The 25,002-nt window shown below is 35.9% G+C and overlaps 4 protein-coding genes across 7 annotated transcripts; 2 read left to right on the forward strand and 2 right to left on the reverse strand.

Moving 5' to 3' along the window:
• The first annotated feature begins 2,065 nt into the window (after nt 1-2,065).
• Nucleotides 2,066-4,926, forward strand: LOC120015670 (polygalacturonase-like). Its single transcript, XM_038868193.1, has 9 exons — nt 2,066-2,347; nt 2,447-2,581; nt 2,695-2,862; nt 3,036-3,056; nt 3,227-3,434; nt 3,525-3,606; nt 3,733-3,841; nt 4,272-4,388; nt 4,491-4,926. The coding sequence occupies exons 1-9, from the start codon at nt 2,147-2,149 to the stop codon at nt 4,716-4,718; spliced, it is 1,269 nt and encodes a 422-aa protein (XP_038724121.1). The 5' UTR covers nt 2,066-2,146; the 3' UTR covers nt 4,719-4,926.
• Nucleotides 4,927-8,040: 3,114 nt separating this feature from the next.
• Nucleotides 8,041-9,860, forward strand: LOC120015739 (cytokinin riboside 5'-monophosphate phosphoribohydrolase LOG1-like). The gene is made up of 7 exons (XM_038868286.1): nt 8,041-8,537; nt 8,651-8,748; nt 8,888-8,918; nt 8,999-9,098; nt 9,215-9,285; nt 9,391-9,534; nt 9,635-9,860. Exons 1-7 carry the CDS (start codon nt 8,370-8,372, stop codon nt 9,737-9,739), a joined length of 717 nt encoding a protein of 238 aa, XP_038724214.1. The 5' UTR covers nt 8,041-8,369; the 3' UTR covers nt 9,740-9,860.
• Nucleotides 9,861-10,915: 1,055 nt separating this feature from the next.
• LOC120015738 (actin-related protein 7-like) lies at nt 10,916-17,334 on the reverse strand. Of its 4 annotated transcripts, none has more exons than XM_038868284.1 (7): nt 17,076-17,334; nt 15,289-15,504; nt 14,518-14,672; nt 14,088-14,332; nt 13,095-13,278; nt 11,996-12,063; nt 10,916-11,366 (listed from the first exon to the last, which is right to left on the reverse strand). In XM_038868284.1, the coding sequence occupies exons 2-7, from the start codon at nt 15,390-15,392 to the stop codon at nt 11,214-11,216; spliced, it is 909 nt and encodes a 302-aa protein (XP_038724212.1). In that variant the 5' UTR covers nt 15,393-15,504; nt 17,076-17,334; the 3' UTR covers nt 10,916-11,213. The 4 variants fall into 4 exon arrangements, with proteins under 4 accessions (XP_038724212.1, XP_038724210.1, XP_038724213.1 ...); XM_038868282.1 differs by having other exon boundaries at nt 14,518-14,659; nt 17,076-17,331; XM_038868285.1 differs by lacking the exon at nt 17,076-17,334 and adding an exon at nt 15,630-15,766.
• Nucleotides 17,335-19,009: 1,675 nt separating this feature from the next.
• LOC120015472 lies at nt 19,010-24,045 on the reverse strand. Its single transcript, XM_038867921.1, has 3 exons — nt 23,745-24,045; nt 21,881-22,239; nt 19,010-21,756 (listed from the first exon to the last, which is right to left on the reverse strand). The coding sequence occupies exons 1-3, from the start codon at nt 23,953-23,955 to the stop codon at nt 19,276-19,278; spliced, it is 3,051 nt and encodes a 1,016-aa protein (XP_038723849.1). The 5' UTR covers nt 23,956-24,045; the 3' UTR covers nt 19,010-19,275.
• Between the last annotated feature and the right edge of the window lie 957 nt (nt 24,046-25,002).

Consider the following 25,002-nt stretch of genomic DNA (forward strand, 5'->3'; position numbering starts at 1 on the left):
GGGGTAGGATTCGAACCCACGACCTAATGGGTAGGTGATCCTTTACATGCAAGATGATTGCCGTTTAACTAATGGCTCACTTGCAAGATGGGTTAGTTTTAAGTTGACTTATTTACAACCTTAATTTCAATAACTAACTATTGGCAGTTGGGTCTGGTTTACTGAAGTATTGACACAAAAGTATATAAGTTGTCAAAGTAATATTATTCTGACTAATTTGGTGGGTTGGAACTGATGTCAAATTTTCCGTTTGATAATGATTGCAACACTAGACTTGACTGAATTTTCTCCTTATATCACTATAGATAATGCTGTTGAATTAATTATGCTGTGGGAATTTGACATTTTTCAACTGGTTAGAGAATATAGAGACCAAATCAATTCCATAAATTAAGCCTACATATTAGCTGAAAATAAAATTTAATACAAATGTGTGTGTATAATACACCATATATTATACAAATGTGTGTGTTTATATACCTAATACATACATACATACATACATATATATAGAGAGAGTGTGTGTGTGTGTGTGTGAGGTTGCAATGTTGCATATAATAATTTGATCTCTCTTAATTAATAATATTTCTATCAAATACATATATACTTAAACAGAATGATGCCGGCTGCCGGTTAATTGTGTTTATACGTACAATAATTTTTTTAATATTTATATAATCATAATGATGATGAAAATAATTTAATTAAATAAGTGTACATATAATGGGTTCGATTCCTACTGATCCTATAGATAGAATTATCACGTGTTTATATGGAACACATGGTTTGCGAGCTATTATTGGGCTCATGGGTTTACCCAACACACATGAAGGGTGGTAGTTACGGGTTCTCATGTCATAAAAATTTGTGTAAAGGTACTTATAATTATAAAGATATATGATTCCAAGCAAACATTTATTAGTGTTGATTTATTTGTTTAATTTGTTTTTTAAAGTATCTTATTGTCGAAAAAAGGTCATAGACCTGATTGTATTAAGTTACCTAATAAATTAGGTAATTGAGACTCGTAAACACTTGGGCCACCATAAAGATGGAGTACAACCAATAAGACTAAAAAAATAAGAAAAAAATTGAAAACACAAACACTAAAACGTACATCGTGGAAGAATGCAGTCTTTTCTGTTGTATCCGCGATCAGTAAAACAACAGAAAAAGATAACGCAACCGTGATAGAAGTCTTTACATGTTGGGCATGTTTGGGAGTGCTGTCAACAGCTGTGAGGTACTGTGCGGTGCTGTGAGTTATAAAACTGTGGTGCTGTGAGGTGAGTTGGAACGCAAAATGCTGTTTGACGCATCACTTTTAAAACTATGGTGCGGTGCTATGAGGTACGTTTTGACTTATCTAAATTACGATTATATTAGATGACTAATAATATTAATATAAAATCACTTAATGTTTGTATTGTACATTAATCTAAAATAAAATAATTGACCTAATTTGATTACGTAGGACAATTCAACATATATTGTAAACGTTTAGGAGTGTTGTGAGGTGTGGTGAGCTTCTGTGAGGTAAAAAGCTGTAGTGCTGTGAGGTGAGTTAGAATGCAAAAGATGTTTGACGTGTCACAAAAAACTGTGGTGCTGTGAGGTGCAAACGCACTGCCAAACACCCACGTTGTTTTGTATTTATTCCTGCGATTAAAACCGCAGGTGTAAGTGCATTCTTCCATTCTATTGCAAAATTAATGGACTTTTCATTTTCTAGCGCAAAAAATTATGCAAGATCAAAAGTCAAGCTAATTTAAATAATTAATTAACCAACCTAACAAGCCACCTCATAAGTCGCTCGCACCATTTCGTCTCAATTTCTTCAACTCTCTCCCATATGTCGCCATACCTTTGTGACTCCATTAACAAACATTCTCCATTGCTTCTCCACTAATCACTCTCTCTCTCTCTCTCTCTCTTTTGTGCCAAAAAGGCAAACCCACTTTTGCAACCCGCCCCCCTCTCTCTCTCTATATATATAGACATGCACAAGCATTTCAAAAGCATTGAAAGTACTCCCTTAACTCTTCCTAGTGGTCTATTAGCAACTTTGGGCATATCCACCCATCTCATCATCAATTGTGTATCTTGTCTTTTTTGTTCCCTCACAGTGTAAGAGAGAAATATAAAAATGGGTCATTTCGTGACACTAATATTGTGCCTCATTTTGTCTTTGTTTGCTCTCGGTTCTTCTTCTGGTTTTTACACAGAAGACCCAATTTACAAAACCCATGGAGGGGTCATTGGTGCTTCAAGAAGAAGTATATCACCAAGGCCTTTCAATGTGGATGATTTTGGAGCTAAAGGTGATGGAATAGGTGATGACACTAAGGTACAATAATTGATGCTCAACCTTTTCATTTCTACCTTGTAATTATTATTATTGAATCAATTTTGGTTAATTAATTTGTGTACGTTGGATTATTGTTAGGCATTTAAGAAAGCATGGGAGGCAGCTTGTTCTTCCAAAGCAATCAGTCCTGTAATTGTGGTTCCTAAGAGCAAGACTTACCATCTCAATCCAATTACATTCTCTGGTCCTTGCAACTCCAATCTTGTTTTGGCGGTGAGTATATATATATATATATAGATATAGATATAGACACACATTTTGCATCCAGATATAAAATAAAAATGATTTGAGTTTTGAATGATGTGTTGTTGATATGAATTTTGCAGATTTTTGGAACAATCCAAGCATCCACTGAACGATCAAACTATGCAAAAGATGGGAAGCATTGGATTAAGTTTGAGAATGTGCAGAATTTCAGAGTTAAAGGTGGTGGTATCATCAATGGCAATGGCAAAATATGGTGGGAGAACTCTTGCAAAGTCGATGAAAGACTGGTATATATGCCCCATTCCTAATATATATATATATATATATACAGTTTTAAGTCCCGCATATATAAGAGAATTTCTGATATATATTTAAATATTTAATACATTCTTCTTTCAACTTTCATTATTCTTGTAATGGTAAGAATTTTCATTGATTGTACTCTTTTTCCTTTGCACAGCCTTGCACTCTGGCACCAACGGTACGTACGTACATGTACTGCAGATGCTGAATTGTGTGTGTATATATATATATATGTATGTATTTTATTTTCTTGGATATATATATACACATAAATTCCCTTATGTAGACTAAAAAGTGTACATCAAGTTTGTGGACTTGTTTTTCAACCATAAATGGATGGATTTACAGGCAATGACATTCATTGGATGCAAGAACTTGATAGTGGCAAATCTGTGGTTCAAGAATGCACAGAAGATGCATGTTTCATTTCAAGATAGCGAGAATGTGCAGGTCTTGAATCTGCTGGTGACTGCACCTGGAAACAGCCCCAACACTGATGGAATTCATGTCACAAATACACAAAATATTAGAATCCAGAATTGTGACATCAGGACAGGTAATAATTACCTTATTAATTAAAAAAAATTATATTTATATTTATTTCCTATGATTCTAATTTATATATATATTTTTTCAATTGATTAAGGTGATGACTGTATTTCAATAGTTAGTGGGTCTAAAAATGTGGAGGCCACTGATATAACTTGTGGACCTGGTCATGGCATAAGGTAGGCAACTCAAATTCCAACCAGATTTGTACCCAAATTCAACTAAATTGACTCTATTTTGTACATCTATTTATATTTTCTACCATCATTAATAATTTTTGTAATTGAAAAAATAAAATTGTGAAGCATTGGAAGCTTGGGAGCTAATAATTCACAAGCAAATGTTACCGGGGTCACAGTCAACAGAGCACGACTTTCTGGTACCACAAATGGACTTAGAATCAAGACTTGGCAGGTACAGATATATATATATATATATATATATATTTATGTATTGAGAGAAATCTTGATTTCATGACCTAAATTTTGACAAAGATTAAACCACCCGTTTGAAAATTTTGTAAACCCTTTTTGAGTCATTCATGGAGCAAACGATGGCTAATTTTGTAGACTAATTAATTACAGTCTCTCTCTCTCTCTATATATATATATATAAGATAATATTTTTTATTTTAAATTTTGACAAAGATTAAACCACCCTTTTGAAAATTTGGTAAACCCTTTTTGAGTCGTTCATGGGGCAAACCATGGTTAATTTTGTGGACTAATTAATTACAGTCTCTCTCTCTCTCTCTATATATATACTATAATATTTTTTATTTTAATTTAATTTTTCATAAAAATTCTTTATTAAATATTTGATTTATTTTTGTTTGTTTTTGTAGGGAGGGTCTGGATATGCCAATAACATAATATTCCAAAATGTGGTGATGAACAATGTGAGCAACCCCATAATTGTTGACCAAAACTATTGTGATAAAAAACAACCATGCCAACAGAAGGTAATTAATATTAATTCTTCAGAATTAATTTATATATATATATATATATATATATATATATATAAACTGAAAAAAAATGAAGCAAAAACTTTGCCACTGCAGGTCTCTGCAGTGCAAGTGAGCAACATAGTGTACAGTAACATCAGAGGCAGCAGTGCCTCTGCAGTGGCAACAAACTTCGATTGCAGCAGACAGTTTCCATGTAAAGGAATTATGTTGCAGGACATAAATCTTGTGAGTGAAGAACGAGGATTAGAATCCAAAGCTTCGTGTGTTAATGTCAAATTCACAAGAAAAGGACATGTCTCTCCACAGTGTTCTAAATATTAGAAATATAAGCATTAATTCATATATATATATATATATATATATATATATATATATTCTCTTATGCGGACACCGGCAAGTTACATTAATTTAAGCACACTTTTTTGATAGTGTAGATGAATGAAATGACAAGTGGGGACCATTGTTTTGGGTCCCACATGTTCCAAATCAATAGTGAAATTGAGATGCGTAAGTTAATATAACTTGCGGGTGTCCGCATAAGAGAATTCTTAATTTAATTTAGTTTGTATTTTTTAGACTTATTTAATTTGTTTTTGCATCTTCAAGACTGGAAAAATTGGTTTGCAATTTAAATATCAAAATGAACAACAACTTTAATACAATTCATGTCCTCATGGTTTTCCAAGCTTTATCTATTGTGTTATAAAAAAATAAAAATAAAAATAAAAAAGGTATTAAAAATGATTGATTATGCTATAATGAACAAATGTTACAAATAAATCCGTTTTGGAGTTTTAATCCCAATTGTTTAAGCTATAAATATTAATATTACAACCCAAACCACGAGTTGGAGTGGTATGAATGATGTATATCACCTTACTGATCAAGGTTCGAATCCCTCTCTCCCGTTTAAAAAAAAAAAACATTAATATTATGCTTTTGATTAAGCAGTTGATTTTGTGGTTATCCTAACTTTGAACACTTGATTCATTTGCAAAATGAAAAAGAAAAAAAGAAGGGAAAAAAACTTAATTGGCAACTATAAAATATTAAAATCTCCCTTGTCTTAGTCATCATATGACTGTTTTTTCTTTTAGCTTGTTTTTTGAGGTGACAGAAGTTAATTAATATTAATTGCAGAGTGTGAGAGAGAGAGAGACCTATGTGGGCCAAAACTTATGGATTCATTAAGCTGAATAGGTGTGGGCTAACCTAATAAAAATTGAATAGAAAGTTATGGTCCAGCCCATAATGAGCTTTACTTACATGTAAACAAGCTTAGACTGAACTGGGCCAAGTTGATGTCAGTCACTCCACCTTAAATAGCGCAATGAAGTCCCAGGCTAGATTTATTCGTGGGCCTCACTTTCATGGCCCAGCTTTACCCATCCCTCCTGCCATCTAGAATGATAATTGATGACCATCTCCACTCCAAAAATGCTTAAACAAACAGATATGGGAGATTCCATTTATTGAACTTCTAAGCTTTTTTTCTTTTTTCTTGACAACTTCATGAGCTTATCTCCAACTTGACGTGGAAGTCTCTTTTAATTCTTTTTTTTTTTTTAAATTAATTAAAAATGGCATGAGACACCAATGAAGATTAATATTTATGCATGTGAGGAGTCATTTTACTTCGGACACGTGTCAGGATCTTATTAGGTGGAAAGTTGCGTTGACCAAACTTTTAGATAAGAAGGACCTTGATATCTGGGGATGATCGGCCGTTAAATCAGGGATTTGATTTGACGATCCCAATGAATATTCAAATCACTAACTATAAAAAAAGAGAGAGAACGGTTTAAGGTCATTTTTTAAGCATTATTTTGCGATTCTTTGTTCTTTTTTAGTTCTGAGATTGACTTGAGTATCGGAGCATCTAGAATGATGGCCATCTCCTACTCCAAAAATGCTTAAACAAATAGAGATGGGGACTCCATTTATTGACGTATAAATCGATGAACATTATTTGCACCCAATTTTTTACTAAGTACACCCCATTAACCCTTTAAAAACACACTAGAGTTGGGTATACTTAGTAAAAAATAGGGTGCAAATAATGTTCATCTATAAATCTCTTTCAATTATTGTTCTAACAAAATTAAATTAAAATATCATGAGACAACAAAACCATGAAGAATATTTATGCCTTATTTTCATAATTTTATATTTCACTAATATAAGGAGTATTGTAAAAGATTGCCCCATCCATATATATACACACTAAATTTCTTTCCTCTTAACCTCAAAATTTTCCACTAGAGATGGAGTTTTGATTGCTAATTTTATTGTTTATATTATATTATAGTATGATCATAGAATTTTTTTTATGATAATGCTCGAAACCCAAAAAAGTGACCCCCAAAAGATCCTCATTTAATGTGGAGCGTTAGATGTAAAATGGGCCCTACATGTACGTTTTTAATCAATGACTATTTTAATGACACATAGATTTGGAAGACTTTTAGGGATCAAATTTTGGAGGTCTTTAACATTTTCTTTTATTTTTTATTTTTTATTCCTTGAATCCTTGGCTAATAATTGCAACTAGTGAAGTAGTCATGGATCCATCATCAATGATTAAAAAAATTTAACGAACATAAATTGATGTGGCTAAATTTAATAACATTAGATTCATAATTTTTGATATTTTAAATTGTCAAGTAGCTAGATGCCTAGATCTGCCCTTGATGTGATTTTATAGTTTATAACCTCAACTGAAGAATAATTGAAATAATTAGCGACTTTTTAAACTTGAACCAAAGACTTTGATATTTTATTTTTTTTGGTAATGTCAGGAATCACAGTCATTGTCCTTATAATTTTTTTTAATGGATCTATGCAATAACTCGATCATAAATGAATACGACAATTCATATTGTCAAATGACACCCGAGCCACTAGTTGAAGTGGTAAAAATGTTGTATATCACTCTGGTGATCAAAGTTCGAATCTCTCATTTCAAAAATATGACAATTCGAAATATGAGTTTGATAGGAACGAACCCATGACCTTCAAAGAGGAGAGCTTGCTGACCTAAATATTTTATCTAACTTCAATGCCTAATTGCCTATGATATATATATATATGTATGTATATATATATATGATTGGTTTCCATCACTATCTCATTGTTAAGAGCACTTTCAAATGAATTAACTAATAATGTTGCATTAATCTCTGTGTTGAATTATGGGTTTTGTTTTGGACAACAAAAGGTTAAAACTAGCAAAGTGATGTGGGGTAATGGGACCGACAAAGCAGACGGGCGCAAAATGATGCGGTCGCGCATCAGTTTTTTGTGGAATGAGATCACAAACTAGACAAGTCCGCTCGATCGATACACCGTCCAAAGTGTAGGCGCTTCGACCGAATGGGCAAGCCGCTCAAATGGATCAATCAACATGTCCAAGTGTCTCTTACGTCCAGGCCCGATGAACCGTATTGCCGCTCGAGCGAATAGGTGTATTTATTTGTTTTTTTTTTTAATTTGAGTCCAATTAGGATTTTCTTGACTATTTAAGGTTGTGTGTTGAATTAATAAAAATTAGTGAATTCTCTCTAATCCTATTTTGGTTCAATTCTTGATAGATTGAGGGAGTAGAAACCATGTTGGCGTTCATTAATTTCCCTTTTATTTAATCGCGCACTTCGTCAGCAGTGAGATGGGCAGAGATGCACACAAATAGAAAGAAAAGTAAGGCATGGGGGTCTCACGAAATTCATTACCTTTCAAAAATTCAAGAGAGAGTGATGTGACATAGGACCAGATTCATCGATTTTTTACTTTCACACTGCGTCAAGATGGGCTCTTGTTGGGCTCTCCTCCAACACAAAAGAGTTGTTTAAGCAGACAAAAGGAGAGGTGTTTGGAGATAAAAAGCTTTTGGAGATTCAGAAGGCAAGCAAGTCTCTCTCTCTGTGTTGTATTGGTCAGCTTCTCTCCCTGTTTTCTCAGCACAAGGTTTCTATAATGGAGGAAGGAGGAGGAGAAGAAGAAGAAGAAGTGACAACAACAACAACAACAACAAAAAGTGATGAAAAGAAAACAAAGTTTCAGAGAATATGTGTGTTCTGTGGCAGCAGAGCAGGTTACAAGTCTTCATTTGCTGATGCTGCTTTTGAGCTTGGTAAACAATTGGTAATGCATATATACATACATGTCTATTACTCTCTTAATAATTCAACATGTCATAAATTAACAGATTTAATTTGTTCATTAAGACTCCATTTTAATTGTTTGCTTTTGATAAGGTGGAGAAGAAGATTGGTTTAGTGTATGGAGGAGGAAGTGTAGGTCTCATGGGTTTGATCTCTCAAACTGTGTTTAATGGAGGTTGCCATGTTTTGGGGTATTATCACTCACTAATTCCTCTTATTAGCTTAATTTGCACTAATAACTAATTTATTAGTGCTTCTTTTGATCATTAATTAGTACAAGACAACTTACATTATTCAACATTCTTTCTCCATGATTGTTGGATGGAGAAGAGTGATTCCAGAAGCTCTTAAGCCTCATGAGGTACTTAATTCCGCTGCTTACCTAAGTTTTTCCTTTCATTGATGATATACTTGAAGAAATTGAACAAAACCCACTTGCAGATATCAGGAGATACCATTGGAGAAGTGATTACTGTTACTGATATGCACCAAAGGAAAGCAGAAATGTCAAAACATGCTGATGCCTTCATTGCACTTCCTGGTAATGTATATACATACAATCCATTGTGATCATTGTTTTCTATACATAAAACACATTTTAAGGGTTTTTTTTGTTCCTTCTCCTTTTTGTTTTCTGGGGTTAAAATGTTTAATTAGGTGGTTATGGAACCATGGAGGAATTGCTAGAGATAATAGCCTGGTCTCAACTAGGAATCCATGATAAACCAGTGAGAAACTAATTTCTTGTTTACTATTTTTTTTTAAGTATTTAATTAGCAGATAATCTTTGATGGGCATTTTTAGATTTAATCATGAACTATATTGTCTAACAGGTGGGACTGCTAAATGTAGATGGATACTATAACAGCTTACTTGCTCTGTTTGATAAAGGAGTAGAAGAAGGTTTCATAGAGGCTTCTGCAAGGCATATTGTGGTCATAGCAAACACACCACAACTACTCCTCACAAAAATGGAGGTGTGTATATATATATATGTTTATATGTGTGAAGGGCTGAATTATTGGGGGAGATAAGACACTCAAAAGTTGCAGAGAATAATGTGGTGTTATTTTGCAGGAGTATGCCCCAGTCCATGACAAGGTTGCACCCAAACAAAGTTGGGAAGTGGACCAGTTACTAAACTCTGCTACTACAAGTGGGGAACCCCCTAACAAATCTTAGATCCTAATCAAAACCCATCTTTTGTGTGAATACAAACATGTATTTATCTATATCTATAAACATCTGTATGTGAAGGTTATATCTTAATCAAGATGAAAAAGACAACCCAAATCTCTCTCTCTCTCTTCTTTCTCTCTCTTTGCTTGGCAATACCACAAGATCCCAAATCTAAATCACCCATTTATGAATTAGTGATGTGATGACAGGTGTGGGTATTTTAGGTTCATATATGGACCAATTGGACAGTTGAGAGATCCTTTTCTCTATTGCTGCCATTTTGTCCACTATGTCAGAAAAGCAACCAATGTGACATGTACATGGGTGGGGAAAAGTTAAAAGAGGCATAGATTATTTCTTGACAGGAATGATTAAGCTGTGTTTGGGGATGCATTTTTTCAACAACCAAACTAAGCCTATAAGCAGCATGACCTTTGTCCACTTGCTTTTATTTTTTACCTTGTGTGCTTCAGATTCTATTTGGAGCCAATGAAGGTTTTGGCCTGTTTCACTGAAGCCAATTTGTGTACTGGGTGCCAACTATATATATTGTTGACATTTTTGTTTCCTTGTGCATATTCAACTCCTATTACATAGTTAATAATTAGCACGGGAGCTAATGCCTCCAACTTCTAAATACGGCCAAACAACTAACGAGAAATGACTCGATTGACAATCGATTGGATTAGACATATGTGTACCCAAAATTCGATTTCAACTGGAAACATATTTTTATATGGTATTTCAAAAAAAAAAAAATATAGCCCAACACAAAAAATGTCACTTACATTTTGACCCAAACATGAGGGTGAGCCTAGAATGATGGGCAAAGAAGTGGCCAAGTGTTTGGTCACTACAACAAAGCTTTAATACAAGTAGCTTTCTTTTCTTCTTTTTCATATCTTAAAATCACCAAAAGCAAACCCATTTTAGGGTTCATGTTGCTTTTTCAAAAGCTTAACCAAAGAATTTTCCCTGTGATGGACATGATCATAGTAGCACATAGACTAGACAAAAAGAATTGAACAGCACTCCATTAGAATACAAGTATAAAATACTAGAATGGAGTACAAATATAAAATACTAATCAAGCGAAGCTTCAACCTCGCTTTATGCTATGCGTGGCAAGAGGGGTTCGCGGGAGTTGGGGAGGAGAGGATGGCAAGAGTCTACATACCCTTTTCTCATCAGCAGAAAATTGATGTATTATCAATTCGCTCAAGTATTTAAACCTCCTATAAAAAAGAAAAATCCAAAGCATCAAAAAGCCAGAGAAGGTATCCGCTGTGGCATACAGGGAGCCTGATCAATTTCAAGTGATACAGCCATATAGGGGAGGGAGGAAAGATAGCGAGCGAATTTCATCTACATTGAAACTGCCAGCTGAAGGTTTTATTTAACTACCATTAGCATCAATTATAATACAACAGGAGAGGGTGAGGGCATACATTCAACAAAATAACTGAAATTAGAACAGTCAGAAGCATTTCCGGTGAACCACGGATGGCCCAGTTTCATCATAGTCTGCCTTGGTGACATGCTGGTTTTGTGGGAACACAACTTTCGCTAGTATTGCACCTCCGACCCATGCTGAGTACATTGCCAAGTTCTCTGGCATATATTCTGGAGGCTGTAATTAACAGAACATCAAAAGTTTTAAGTAAATTGCACAGGAGAAAATAATGTAGAGGATAAGAAAAGGTTGAAATACAATTTTCAGACACTGGAGGGAAAGACAAAAGACATCTATTGTCGAGCAACAATATTTTTTCATGAGAAATAATAATCCGTGCCTTCAAAAAATCTGCAGCTCATTTATGGTGCAAATGAGGAAGCAATATAATCTCAAGTAATATTCAAACTCAATTCCACCCTCCCACTAAAACAGATCCAATTTTAAGATGTGTTGGCTAAATCACATGTATTAACATTATACATAACGAATTTTCTATATACAAGCATTTTGATTGTTGAATCATACCCCAAACAATTCAAAAAGGAAAATCATTCATGCATATTAAGGATTGCCAAGAATTGAAGACATCTTAAGTAGAGAGTACTAAGGTAAATCATTCATGCGCATACTTACATGCCAAACACTGAAAGTGGTGATAATGACTTTGATTATGAAGTTGAAATCAGGACTATCAAGAATATATAGCAAACACAAATAAAAAAAGAACCCAAGAATTGTACATTAGTACATCCCAGAAAAGACATGTAGAGTAGAGATCAATTAATCGGAAGTACAAAAAATACCTTAACAAGAGCAGGACGGATGGCTGATGAGCACAGGCTAGATTCTTTCTGAAACCTGTCTTCAAAACCTGCATCAGAGCAACAACAAAGCCAGCAACCAGCCAGTGGATTCATCGTCGTTAAGAAAGTCAACTCAGCAACAACAAATTTTTCAGAATGTTAAAATATGTATAAATGATGTGAAATGCCCCAATCTAACAAGTTAAACTTATTGGGTTGAATAGCAAAGTAACTAATCTTACATGATATCGGAGAGGGAGGTCTTGGGTTAAAACCTTAGCTTCCACAATTTAAACCTCCATTTGTTGTTGCCTCAAGTGTGGGCCTTTGTGTGTGTTTGTTGTTATCCCAAGTGAGGGCTTTTTGTGAGAGTAGCCTTGGTGTTGGGCCTCGTTTGTTGTGCACATGCTGGGCCGTCGGATTGCCCAGCCCACACGTGAAGGGGAGTGTTAATATATATATATAAATGATGTGAAATGCCCTAACCCAGCAAGTTAACTTATTGGGTCGAATGACAAAGTAACTAATCTTAACACAAAACATAGAAACTATCCAAGCCACTAAGAAGCAAACAACATATCAACAACAAGGGCCTCCGCCAACTGATTGGCATCAACTATAAGCCAAAATTCAAGCTTATTATATTGCTTTCCCCCATAATCCTGTGTATGAACTAATACAGTATGTGTAGCTAATGATAAGAATTTTATGGATAAACATGAGAGTGAATGGATATGCCACTACATAACATTTCATCTGTTCTGCCCCCAAAACAGGGTGCACGGTCAAGAGAGCAAAAATCGACCAAGTGAACTTACAATGAATATGGAAAGAACTTCTAAAAGAATGTATCAAGAGATACCTAGTCTTCACACTCTTCAAAGCCAAAACATTCGAGATTTTGTTGGTCCCATTAGCTAGATCCTTTTCATTACATTAAGTGGGGGCTGGGTTTCGAACAAACATCAATAACACCAGATATACGCTTCATCACAATTAATCCTAGAAAAGGGACCCAAGACTCTCCCATAGTGGAGGTGGAAACATGGAATCTACTGAATCTCAATTTTACAAGTAATAAAAGAAAGTAAAACCTCACCAGCCATTGAAGTTGTGCCACCACAAAGCACTGTATTTTCAAGCAGCTGCCGGTGGTTCTCAGAAGAAACTGATGAAATACTATGAACAAGCTGCTCAACAATTCCATGGGCATCTAAACCCAATATAGATGGTTGGAATAAAGCCTCTCCGACAGTGTATCTCTCTCTTCCAATTGTTATCACCTGAGACAACATTAAAGGTTGTTATATGTACATGCCTAACTCACCTTTTCTTAACTTGTATAACAAAGGCACAGGATGCAGGAGCAGGACGGCTAAAAATACAACATGGCCTATGCATAGAACTGCCCTGCCTAAAGAGGGAGGTTCCATCCTCATATGTTTACACAAAAACCACTTCATACTTAACAGACAATACTATTGTCTTATGCCAACCACTCCTGTCTAGTCAGTTTAAAATTCATTCACCACTACTTTGTCTTGTGCTTTAAAGGGTGGAATATACAATCTCAAAGAATTATGATTTCTTGATGCTGCACAGGACCAGTATTGTAAAGGACAAGGCAGTCTCCATGTTGCAAGGCCCCAACTGCCAGAGGTGCTAGGCGCCATGCCAGGTAGAAGCCCAAGTGCAGTTGGGCACATTCAAAATACACAAACATCAAACCAGCAAAAAGAGACTCATGTAAAATAAAACTATCATAAGTATCCAAAGCCATTAAAATGTTACAGAACTTAATATGAAAGTTAGAAAATTTGAATTTTGACAATTCAAAGACGATATTCATAAATACCAACCATTTAAAAAGATGGGAAATAAAGAACACCAATCAAAGCCATAAAGAAACGGGAAAACATGATCGCTGACAGATTAAATAAAATCTTTAAAAAGAAAACAACCATGGTCAACCTGTGTGTAAAAAGAAACAGCCAATACAGCCATCATCCAGGTCTAATGCTGTAAAGGAATATAACTGAAAGCACAAAATTATGGGGAATAAGAAGTCCAGGGGAAAAGGGAAACCACAAACCTGTCCATCAGGAAGAGTATGCTGCTCTCTCTCACTTGACTGCTGAGTCTTCTCATAAGCGACTTCGTCTTCAGCACAAGCAGCATATTGCTCTTTTAACGTCTCAACATCAGCAATATTGAGATTTATCATGGGATTTGATTTTCCTAGTTCTTGTGCAAGTAACTTTGTCAAATCCGTACCACCAATTTCAAATCTTCTGGAGGCGATGTGGTGAACAGCGCCTTCTATTACTGGTGCAATATCTAACAAAATAGGGAACAAAAGAAAATACAAAAAATGCTAATTAACTTAAACCGACTAAGTTGCTTTAGAAGACATTTATCTCTTTGTAAAGCAACACATCAAAATAGGAACCCAAAATTGAGTTTTTAAGACAAAGCTCATAATACCATAATAAGCTAAAGGAGGCCTCGTTAAAAATACACACCCATCTTCCCGTGACCAATATCAACAGTGCATCCTGAGATACGTCCAACTGCATAAAGGGACAAGACAGCTTGCTCCGATGCATAAAATCCAGAAATATTAAATGTCTCAAACATCAACTGCACCAATTGTTCTCTAACAGCCTGAAAAGAATCACTATCAAAATTTTAATTAGGGGAAAATACAACCCGTGACATTAAGCCAAAAAATATGCAAAACAGCGAATGACACCCTTCTTACCTTGCCTCAACTCACATAATACGGGTCATAAACGTACACTAGACTCTAAGATGATCTGAGAAGTTCTATCAGTTATCACTTCCCCTCAGCTATGCCCAGGAGAACGAAGTAGAAAAGATGGTTTGGAAATTGGAAACCCTTCAATCACTCCTGTCGGCCCATTAGGACAGGCAATATCACCAATATGCATTATCATTGATTCGGCAATCACATTGCCAACTAGCAAAATCTTTTTTTTTTTGAGAAAAGAAAAAGAAAGCTAACATCAAAACATATCCCCTGCCCTCCTCCAAAAAAGTGTGGGGAAAAGGAGGGACGGGGTTTTCCCAGAGAAGTCAATGCTGCAGAAATAATGATGCAGTTAGAGTAACTCTTCCTACAAATATGGGATGACAGTACTTACGAAGAATGACAAGAAAACTACATTATATTTTTTTTAAAACTTACCATGAATAGCTATATCAAGTTATCAACAGGAAAAAAAAAAAAGAGAGAAAAAAAGAGAGAGAAAAAAAAGGAATATTCAACTAACCTTTGGGGTACAGAGTGGATCAGTAAACAAAATTTGTCCTTCATTGCCCTCTTCCCAACCAAGGCCAATGTATAGGACATGGTGCAACAGATCTTCCATGGCATCCCAGTCTCTAATAACGCCCCTCACAACTGGATCAACGATAACATCCTCTAATAATGAATTATCAGCAGCAGATCCATCTTCCAGCGCACGTTTCATTTGGGTAGGTATTATCTAATGTTATAACAGATACGCATATTAAAATCAATAATCAAAGGCAAATAACAGCGAATGAAGACAGCAGAACAAACAATGCCACACATGAGTACTAATAAATACAGAAGATGGCCCTAAAATACCAGCTTCCCTTAGCTCTGGTTCATCCATCATTCCCCATAACCCACAAAAGCATGACAACGAACCCTTCCCAACTGAAATTAGTGATTATAGTCGCTCAAAGAAAAAGAGTAAAAGTTGGTTTGTCTTTTGGGCAAAATCCATAAATTTAAAAGCTGAAAGCAATTCAATTGCAACCATGAAGTAGATATATTTGTAAAGCAAATGACTATAAGCATGATCCTTACATTATCCCATTAACAATCCCATGGAATGTTGGGCTGGAAAGGACTCGAAGAGATTGTCAGGGAGCTCGATTCATCTAGACTATTCTGGATAATCAGTTCAGTACCTTTTGTTCTCTATTACACGCAATTGATGCATTTGGTACAACCAGGCACCCCTTGCATGGTGCCTACAATAAATTTCCTTTTTTTCACTTATAAAGCAATAATCCTCGCTGATTTCTTCACCTCTCACCATATTCAGAAACTTCAGAGCGACCAAATAAATGCCGAAGAACTACACAAACACAAATCCGACTACATAGTACATACAAAATAACTCCAGGTTTTAGATTTTCTATTTCTTTTTCCTTCTATATCTTTATTCATGTCCCCTTCGTTTATTCAGTACCCAGAAAGGAGAGAAAAAACTATCATCACACACTGGAAACACATAAATACTCATAAATACAGAAGATGGCCCTAAAATACCAGCTTCCCTTAGCTCTGGTTCATCCATCATTCCCCATAACCCACAAAAGCATGACAACGAACCCTTCCCAACTGAAATTAGTGATTATAGTCGCTCAAAGAAAAAGAGTAAAAGTTGGTTTGTCTTTTGGGCAAAATCCATAAATTTAAAAGCTGAAAGCAATTCAATTGCAACCATGAAGTAGATATATTTGTAAAGCAAATGACTATAAGCATGATCCTTACATTATCCCATTAACAATCCCATGGAATGTTGGGCTGGAAAGGACTCGAAGAGATTGTCAGGGAGCTCCATTCATCTAGAATATTCTGGATAATCAGTTCAGTACTTTTTGTTCTCTATTACACGCAATTGATGCAACCAGACACCCCTTGCATGGTGCCCTACAATAACTTTCCTTTTTTTCACTTATAAAGCAATAATCCTCGCTGATTTCTTCACCTCTCACCATATTCAGAAACTTCAGAGCGACCAAATAAATGCCGAAGAACTACACAAACACAAATCCGACTACATAGTACATACAAAATAACTCCAGGTTTTAGATTTTCTATTTCTTTTTCCTTCTATATCTTTATTCATGTCCCCTTCGTTTATTCAGTACCCAGAAAGGAGAGAAAAAACTATCATCACACACTGGAAACACATAAATACTCATAAAACAAAAAAAAAAAAATCACCCATAGTAGCACAGACGCATGTACATATTAACACGTTTTCCTTGCATTCAGTTAATGAAATAGTCAACTCACCATGGAGGGAGCTTGATCTGGGATTGCCGGTCCAGCTTTGAGCAGCTTCGAGCCAATGTCGACTACCGCAGCCTCCATGTTCTAGACTGATCCCCAAAAACTGAGGAAAACCCTAGCGTTTGGCGTACAAAAATGCAGATATGTGTGAGAACTGAGAACCACTAAACTTGAATTCTAGGGATTTCAACTTTCAAGGGCTTCTCTGAAGCGCCAATTTGCAAGTAAAAAAGCAAACGCTGTGTTCATTGGTTTCCCTCTATTTAATGGGACAATCTGCCTGTTTGGCAGGGCGGCTCCACAAGCGGAGCCGCCCACGGAGCCGCTTTGCGGCTCCGTCATGCCAAACAGGCGAAAAGCGCCAGCGGATCCGCTGGAAATTTCCAGCGGATCCGCTGGCGCAAAAGAAGCTCCCATTGGGAGCTTCTTTTATACAGCGGTTTTGCCGCTGTAGCTTTTTGGCGTGGGTCCCACGCCAAAAAGCTGCAGCTTTTTTTTAAAAAAATTTTTAATGTGTGGGTCCCACACATTTTAGATAAAAGTATTATTATTTTATTAATGGGACCCACTTAATTGTGTTTAATGGTTTAAATAAAACTATTTTTTAATAAATTAATTATATTTATGCATTTATAACTATTATAACAGTAAATTTAATATTAAAATAAAATTAATTTAATTTAAAAAATACAAATAAAATATTTATATTTAAGACTTTTAATTTTATAGGTGTTTAATTTTAATACATAATGATAAATTAAAAAATACAATAAATATAAGAAAATTAATTGATTACTTAAATATAAATTAAAAAATACAATAAATGTAAGAAAATTAAGTTGATTAATTAAAAATTACTTCAAATTAATTTTAAATATAAATTATATTTGATTAATTAAATGAATACTTAAAATTAATTTTAATAAGAATTATATTTATTAGATTACTTTTAATATAAATATAAAAAACTAATATTATAATACTTTAATTCAACAGTTTTTCCGCTACCGTCAGTTTTTATTTCACCAAACACCTCACAGCATATTTCACAGCTTCAAGCTCAGCATATTTTTCACAGCATTTCCGCTAGCATTGAAAATCAATTTTTCCGCTGTGCCAAACGGAGCCAATAATGAAGGAATATACAGTATTTTCTATATTTTTTATATTTATATTTTGAGTTTTTTTCCTTTCTTTTTCTAAATATTATATAAATTTTGTGTCAAACATTTATCTCTTGAGGGTGACTTTTTTTATTTTGTAAAGAATATGTCTAGAGGTGACTATTTGCTAACATATTTAAAAATTCAGTTATTTGTGTACTATTCTATGGGATGGGGACGCTGAAATCCTGGTAGCTAAAATTAGCTATAATTTTTTATATCTCAACCCTCCATTTTATCTAATGGACGTGAAATTGACATGTATGTCCTCTTCCATGAATCTTCCATCTCCATGCATCTGGGTAAGTGAAGGTGAATTCCATTGATAAAACTTTCATAATTTCTGAGATAAGGATCCATCCAACCAAACAAGACAAGTATAGGTCGATGGTCGCAATGGCGGCTTTTACTGGCTGCTGCTCTCAGCGATATCAAAAGACCTGCCCATGTCCGACACGAGATTCCGATGACATCCCCTGAATTGTCACGTTTAGCAATGGGAATTGTCACGTTTAGCAACAGCTTAGTCAGTCGAAGTAGATTCACATCTAGCAAGGATGCAGAGACGATCTTACCGGACAACAAGTCCGATCACATCTGACTTCAGGGATGACGACTTCTTCAGGAGAGAGCAAGATCTTAGTTTCTATTAAGGCAGAGGAGTAAAAAACTGGGTGGGCGGGTTTGACTTTATTTTGACTTGGGTGGGGAGTGATGCTGAGTTCTCAACCATAGGATGAAATGGAGGGCTGGGATTAAAAAAATTCTAGGCAATTTCAGCCCACAATTCCACATTTCCACTATTGTACAAGTCCAAATGCAAAAAATTTCAAATAAAGATTTCCCCTCCTTAATGCAAAAAATAAAGACACAAATAGGATTTTAGACATTAAACAGCAAATCAACTAGGGCCATTATGTACATAAGAACAACCGCCATTATGCAGCGCAGTAAAGACATTGAAGGGGGCAAACTAGAGATTGGTATCCTTTGTCCAAGCTAAATTATGTACGGTCTTGCATCAATGCAGTCAGAACTTACTATATGAGACTTGCAGCGTACGTTTCCCGGTCGAGGTTCGAGCGCCCGTTATAATCCTTCGGTCTTGCATCTTCCACTTTGACATGCATACCAGTTAAAGTGCAATAGTCCATATCTACTGCTGCAAGTTCGCCACCAGCTATAGGAATGGACTGATCCACATCATCCAATGAAATCAGGTCATCACCTTTATCAGCAATTTGAGGGCCGTCAAAAATTTCCACAATAGAAGGAGATTGAACTTGCAAACCCAGTGACACTGCTAAAAGAGCTTCTAGGGAAGACTTGTTATTGCCATGTTCCTCAGAAATGAATCTGACATCTAGAATTGGAAGTTCAAAATTCAGTGAGGAAGTAGGACGTGGGAATTCTAGAACATCCTGGAGAACATGCTCGTTAGACCCTTCTTCTGAAACTTTGTGAGTAGTATCAGCAAATGCAGGCCTTACAACAGCTGCTTCATGGGTGATATCAGAGTCCGCATCAATCCAATTTCCGGTGAACTGGCCCAAGCTATCAGCTTTCAAAACACTGTTATTGTTATGGCTGACTTCTCCTGTTTCTATGCCATCTCTCATATCACACATCTCATTCCTATGCATTGAACTAACCACGCAGTCAATAGTAGTAGCATGGAAAGGAACATCTTCTTTATCGTTAAGTTGGTATTTTCTGTCAAATACTCCATGTGTTCCCTCAAAGTTATCATCACCGTGAGAGCCTGTTTCATGGCCAACTTCTCCCGTTTTTGTGCCTTCTTTCATATCACAAGACTCGCTATGAGGCATGAAAGTAACTGCAGAGTCAACAGGTGTGGCAAGGCAAGGAGCCTCTCGATAATTATGATGGCATAGTATGTCAAATCCTCTATCACCATTCTCCAAGTTATCATTGCCATGGGAGCTTAGTCTATGGCCAACTACTCCAGTTTTTACACCATCTTCTGCATCACAAGTATCATTCCTCGTGCTCGAAGCAACCGCGTAGTCAAAAGTTTTGGCGTGGAAAGGAACATATCCTCTACCATTCTGACGGCATTGTCCGTCAACTTCTCCATGAGTTTTCTCAAAGTTGTCATCACCGTGAGAGCTTCTTTTATAACCAACTTCTCCAGATTTCATGATATCTTTTGCATCACAATTCTCATTCTGAGGCGGCAAAGCAGCTGTATAGTCAACAGTAATGCCATGGAAAGCACCCTCTTCTCTATCACTACGATGGCATTGTCTGTTAAATCCTTCATGAATTCTCTCAAAGTTGTCACCATGGTGAGTGCCTTTCCCATTCTCTTCAGCTTCTAATGAGAGAGTGTTGCATATTGATGAAACTGAAGTTTTAATGCACTCAGTTCCCTCAATCAAAGGATCTGTCCGCATTTCAGAATGAACTCTTGGCGAAGCGGCTTTGGTATCATTCTTTCCTTCCTCATTTGGAAATTCAGGAGCTTTAATCTCGGGAGTTTGTAAATATTTCTGCAGATGCATTGATGTTAAAGATGATAATCCATCTAGTGCTGCCAAATTATCATCAATAGACATGGCATGCTTGCTTTTAATCTTGGTAGACCCCATCACCAGATCTACAGCATCATTTTCTTCATCACAATCATCACTGGAAAACTCAGGGGCAGTAACTACAAAACAAGGGTGCAACTGGGCAGTGTTGACAGAACATGCTTGATCATCATCAGGAGAACCTGGTAACGCATTTGAAGCTAAATCCTTTCTACCAAGTTCACATGTTTTTAAATGATCACTGCCATCAATATAAAATGAGTTGTGGTCTGATTCACAGCATGAAAAATCAGGAGCAGCAAATCTTGTGCAATTTTGAACCCCAGAGCTTTGGGTTTTCTTATATAGTAGTTCAAGTTGCTGCTCTACCCGCAGGAGCCTCACTTCAATGTTGTTTATGGGCTTTAGCATGTTTTCTTCAAACCTCAATAAAAGGTCTTCTACCCTGCTCACTCGAGAAACAAGATGTTCAAGGACTTCTTCTGCACGCCTATCTGGTACATCAGGCCTGGATTCTGCATCTGAAACTTGTGGGGTTTTCACAGAATTGGTTGGTCCAGCAGAATTCATATCTGGAAACTTCATCGTTTGATGATCGACTACATCAGGAGATTCTTTGTGTGAGACCTTGCTCAAGGCATTCATTGCATTAATAGCTTTCGACCCAATTTCCTCAGGGATTTGTCTTTCCCATGTACCAAAAGTGTCTCTCTTTTCTTGTTGACCAACACCTGTTGATTTAGATAACTGCAAAAAAGTAGGCACAAGCAAGGCCATAAGCGAACTTCCAGCTGAGTTGTCCAATGAACCTGTTTGACTTTCCACATCAGCTGGATCGGCAAGATCAGCAAATACATAGACTTCGTCAACACATATGAAGCCTTTATTTTGGAGAGAAAGCAGCCGAACTGTAAGGGACATGCATGGATTAGCATCAGTTATCTCCGCTGTAGCCTCATAATAATCCTGAAATTTTTTATCAAATCAGCAATATATTACAACCAAAAAAAATTTGCACCGCAAGACAGCTTAAACATGGGGACAGAAAAACTTACTTATGAATCAATCTATGCCAGAACAAAAACAATACCTGAGAGATTTTCCCTGGGTTTGTGGCGATATTCGAAGGCAGAAAATTACTTCCATTGTCAATCAAGGAGGTACTGGGGACTTTCACTTCAACCCAGTCATCTTCATTGGTGCTCAAATTAGTGTCTATTTTCATTTTCTTGCTATCCGCTTCTTTACAAACCCCCTTCACATTTGTAACAACAGTTCCTTCAGTATCAGTAGTTTGAAGCACCTGGTCGTCTCTGGCAGTAATGCCACAGTGAACTGTACATAGATATTCACTGCTACTCCCCACTTCAGGTGTATAGTAAATCTCGTAAACACGAGCAGTACTCCGAACATAAACCTGTCCGACCTCATGTTTCTTTGCAAAAATAACTGCAAAACAATAAATTTTTATCATTCATTAAGGGTTTGTAAAATCAGGGTGACGGTGAATTGTGTGAAATAAAATGTTTTTTTTTTTTAAAAAAAAGAGATTCTGATGCAGTTCATCATTCGGGAAGAAAGAAAGAGGTCCAGTCTTAGAACTGTTTTCCTATGCCATACCATAATCATTAACAGGCCACAAAGCCAAAATGTAGCCATCACAAGAATTCTGAACTTTTTTTTGGTAAGTACAAGAATTCTGAACTCCACAAAATGAAATTCAACTATGATTCTGAAGCCACAAATTGGTAGAGAGATTACAGTTTTAAATTTCTTTCAAAAAAAACTAACCTCATATGCGAAAATTTCTACCAAAGAAATAGTTAAAATATAGTGTCATTTGGTTTGGTTGTTGTTCGGAAAATAATTAAAAGCGGAAAAATGTGGTTCAATGGTAAAATTGTTTCACTGCAGTCCAGAAGTCAGCGGTTTAGAATTTGGAAACAGCTTGTTTGCAATGCCGACACAGGAGTAAGGCATGTCCTTCCGTGACTCCTCCACCATGAGAGACTTGTGTGCAGGAGTAGCTTGCCTTTTTTTGCTTTATTTTTTTATCATTTGATTCGGTCTACATATTTACTCCACCAATAAAAGTGAAAAAGTTGAAAGTTTTCTTTCACAGTCATCAGTCATAACTCATAAATTTAGGAATAAATCACCATAACCCCCATATATAATTACATATATAGTAATAATCATCAGCTTCAAGAGTTTTTTGACAATCGTTACAGTCCTAAATGAGGCAATAAATCCCTAAAGGCTAAAGCCAAAGCCCTCATACATAGGGCAAGCATAACCAAAAACCATTCTTAAAAACTACATTGTTTAACCATCCATACGAAATAACTTTTAGCTTAACAAGCAAATCATTCAATAACATGAAATTTGTATTGCAGATACCACCAAATCTCTATGCTGAATAGAATTTCATAAGAATATAGCCATGAATATATCAACAGATCATTAAGCTTTAACAGTAAAATTCCTTCAAATTATTCACACAATCACCAACTGATAATAAAGAAATGCTGAAAGTTTCAGAAAGACCGAAAGAGTTCATCCTTGGATTCTCCACTAATTCAACAACATTATGCATTAATCTCTATTAAACTGCATCCAAATGTAACAATTAACTGTATATGGCTAAAATTTTAAAGCTACAAGAAGATACATTGCAAGACTGGAATCTTCCATTTAAGATTAGCAACTTAAACTCCAGTAATTTTTAAGTAATACCTTTGAATTCAAACTTAGTTAGTTACAAGAGATTTTCATATTCCATTTCCTTTCTTTCACTTCTAGGTTTTCATAGTAGTCAAACACACTTTGATCGAATCCTTTTAAGGCAAAAAATTAAACTCAATTATCCGTTTTTCGTGAAGATATATCCTGTAAACACATTCTCCGCGAAAACAAACAAATAAAGGGAGAAGAAGTGGAACTCGGGGACTCACTAGTGATCTCGCAGGGATTTGGATCAGTCAAGGGAGGGCACAGGATAAGAGGGGGAGACTGGGAAGTCCAATCGACGATGGCTTGATCGTTGTCGTCATCGGAGACCGGAATAGAAGAAGACTCGAAAGTAACGGAACTTGTGAGAGAGCCACCAACGACTATCCAGCTGGTTTCAGAGTTCCATGAATGATCGACGTCCTTCTCTTTCATTGATTCCTAGTCGGTAGCTTTCGTTGGCTCTGTAATTTGTTTGAACCGATCAGTCTTGTAGTGGTTCTCGGAGGTAAAGTGTTGTTTGGTAAAATTGAAATAAAGGCTCTGTTTACTGGGGCATTTGCTGGGCCGTCCAGCTAGTGGGCCCGCTTTCCCATATTGTCCCACCAAACCCTTGAAAAATTGGGACATTACCGCTCGTAAAACAGAGCAATAAGAGCACTTGTAATGGTGTTATTTTATCTGGGCCAACAAATATGTATGGGGTTTTGTGTTTTACTGATGTGGTTATATTGAGTTTTGTGTTTTGCTGATGTGGCTATATTGGGAGATGTGTTTTATATTGAAAGATACTGTTTTGGTGTAGTTTTATTGGGGACAACATGGAGGGCATGGGAATTTGTTGGCCATCATGTTCGGTGGGAAGGAAAATGTATAGAAATTTGTGTTTTGTTGATGTGGTTATATTGTGAGATGTGTTTTGTTGATGTGGTTGTATTGAGAGAAGTGTTTGCCTTGACTTTTTATGTAATAGAAGTGAGACTCAATATAGATTTTTGCTGGGTTAGCAAATTAACACTACTGCAGTTGCTCTAATGCCCCAAAACAATAATAAGTTCAATTTTTTTTCAACGTTGAAAATTAACACAATCGTTCCGTCAAAAACACATATTCTTCTGAGTTTTTTTTTCTCTCCTTCTTAGCTTAGCGTAATCTTGAATCTTGATAGTATTTCAAAGACTGTCAGTTTTATATTTATTCGGAGCTTATCGTGCTCCAAACGGACCCTAAGGCTAAGAGCGTAACAATAATTATGTTTGAATAAAATTGGACCAAAACTAGGAACTTTGTGCAATCTTGGGGCTACATGAAATTCCTTCCATGGATCAACACATGATTTGAGATCAAAACAGGATTTGAAAATTAATGCCCTGGTAAAATTGATCAGATATTAAGTTACAACTAGAGAATCAGGACGGTTTGGGAGTTGATGTAAAGTGTTGTTAAACTGTAATTCCGTAAAACTATAAAATTACTCATTCT

Source organism: Tripterygium wilfordii, chromosome 14, assembly GCF_013401445.1.
Source record: "Tripterygium wilfordii isolate XIE 37 chromosome 14, ASM1340144v1, whole genome shotgun sequence".
NCBI classification, from domain to species: domain Eukaryota; kingdom Viridiplantae; phylum Streptophyta; class Magnoliopsida; order Celastrales; family Celastraceae; genus Tripterygium; species Tripterygium wilfordii.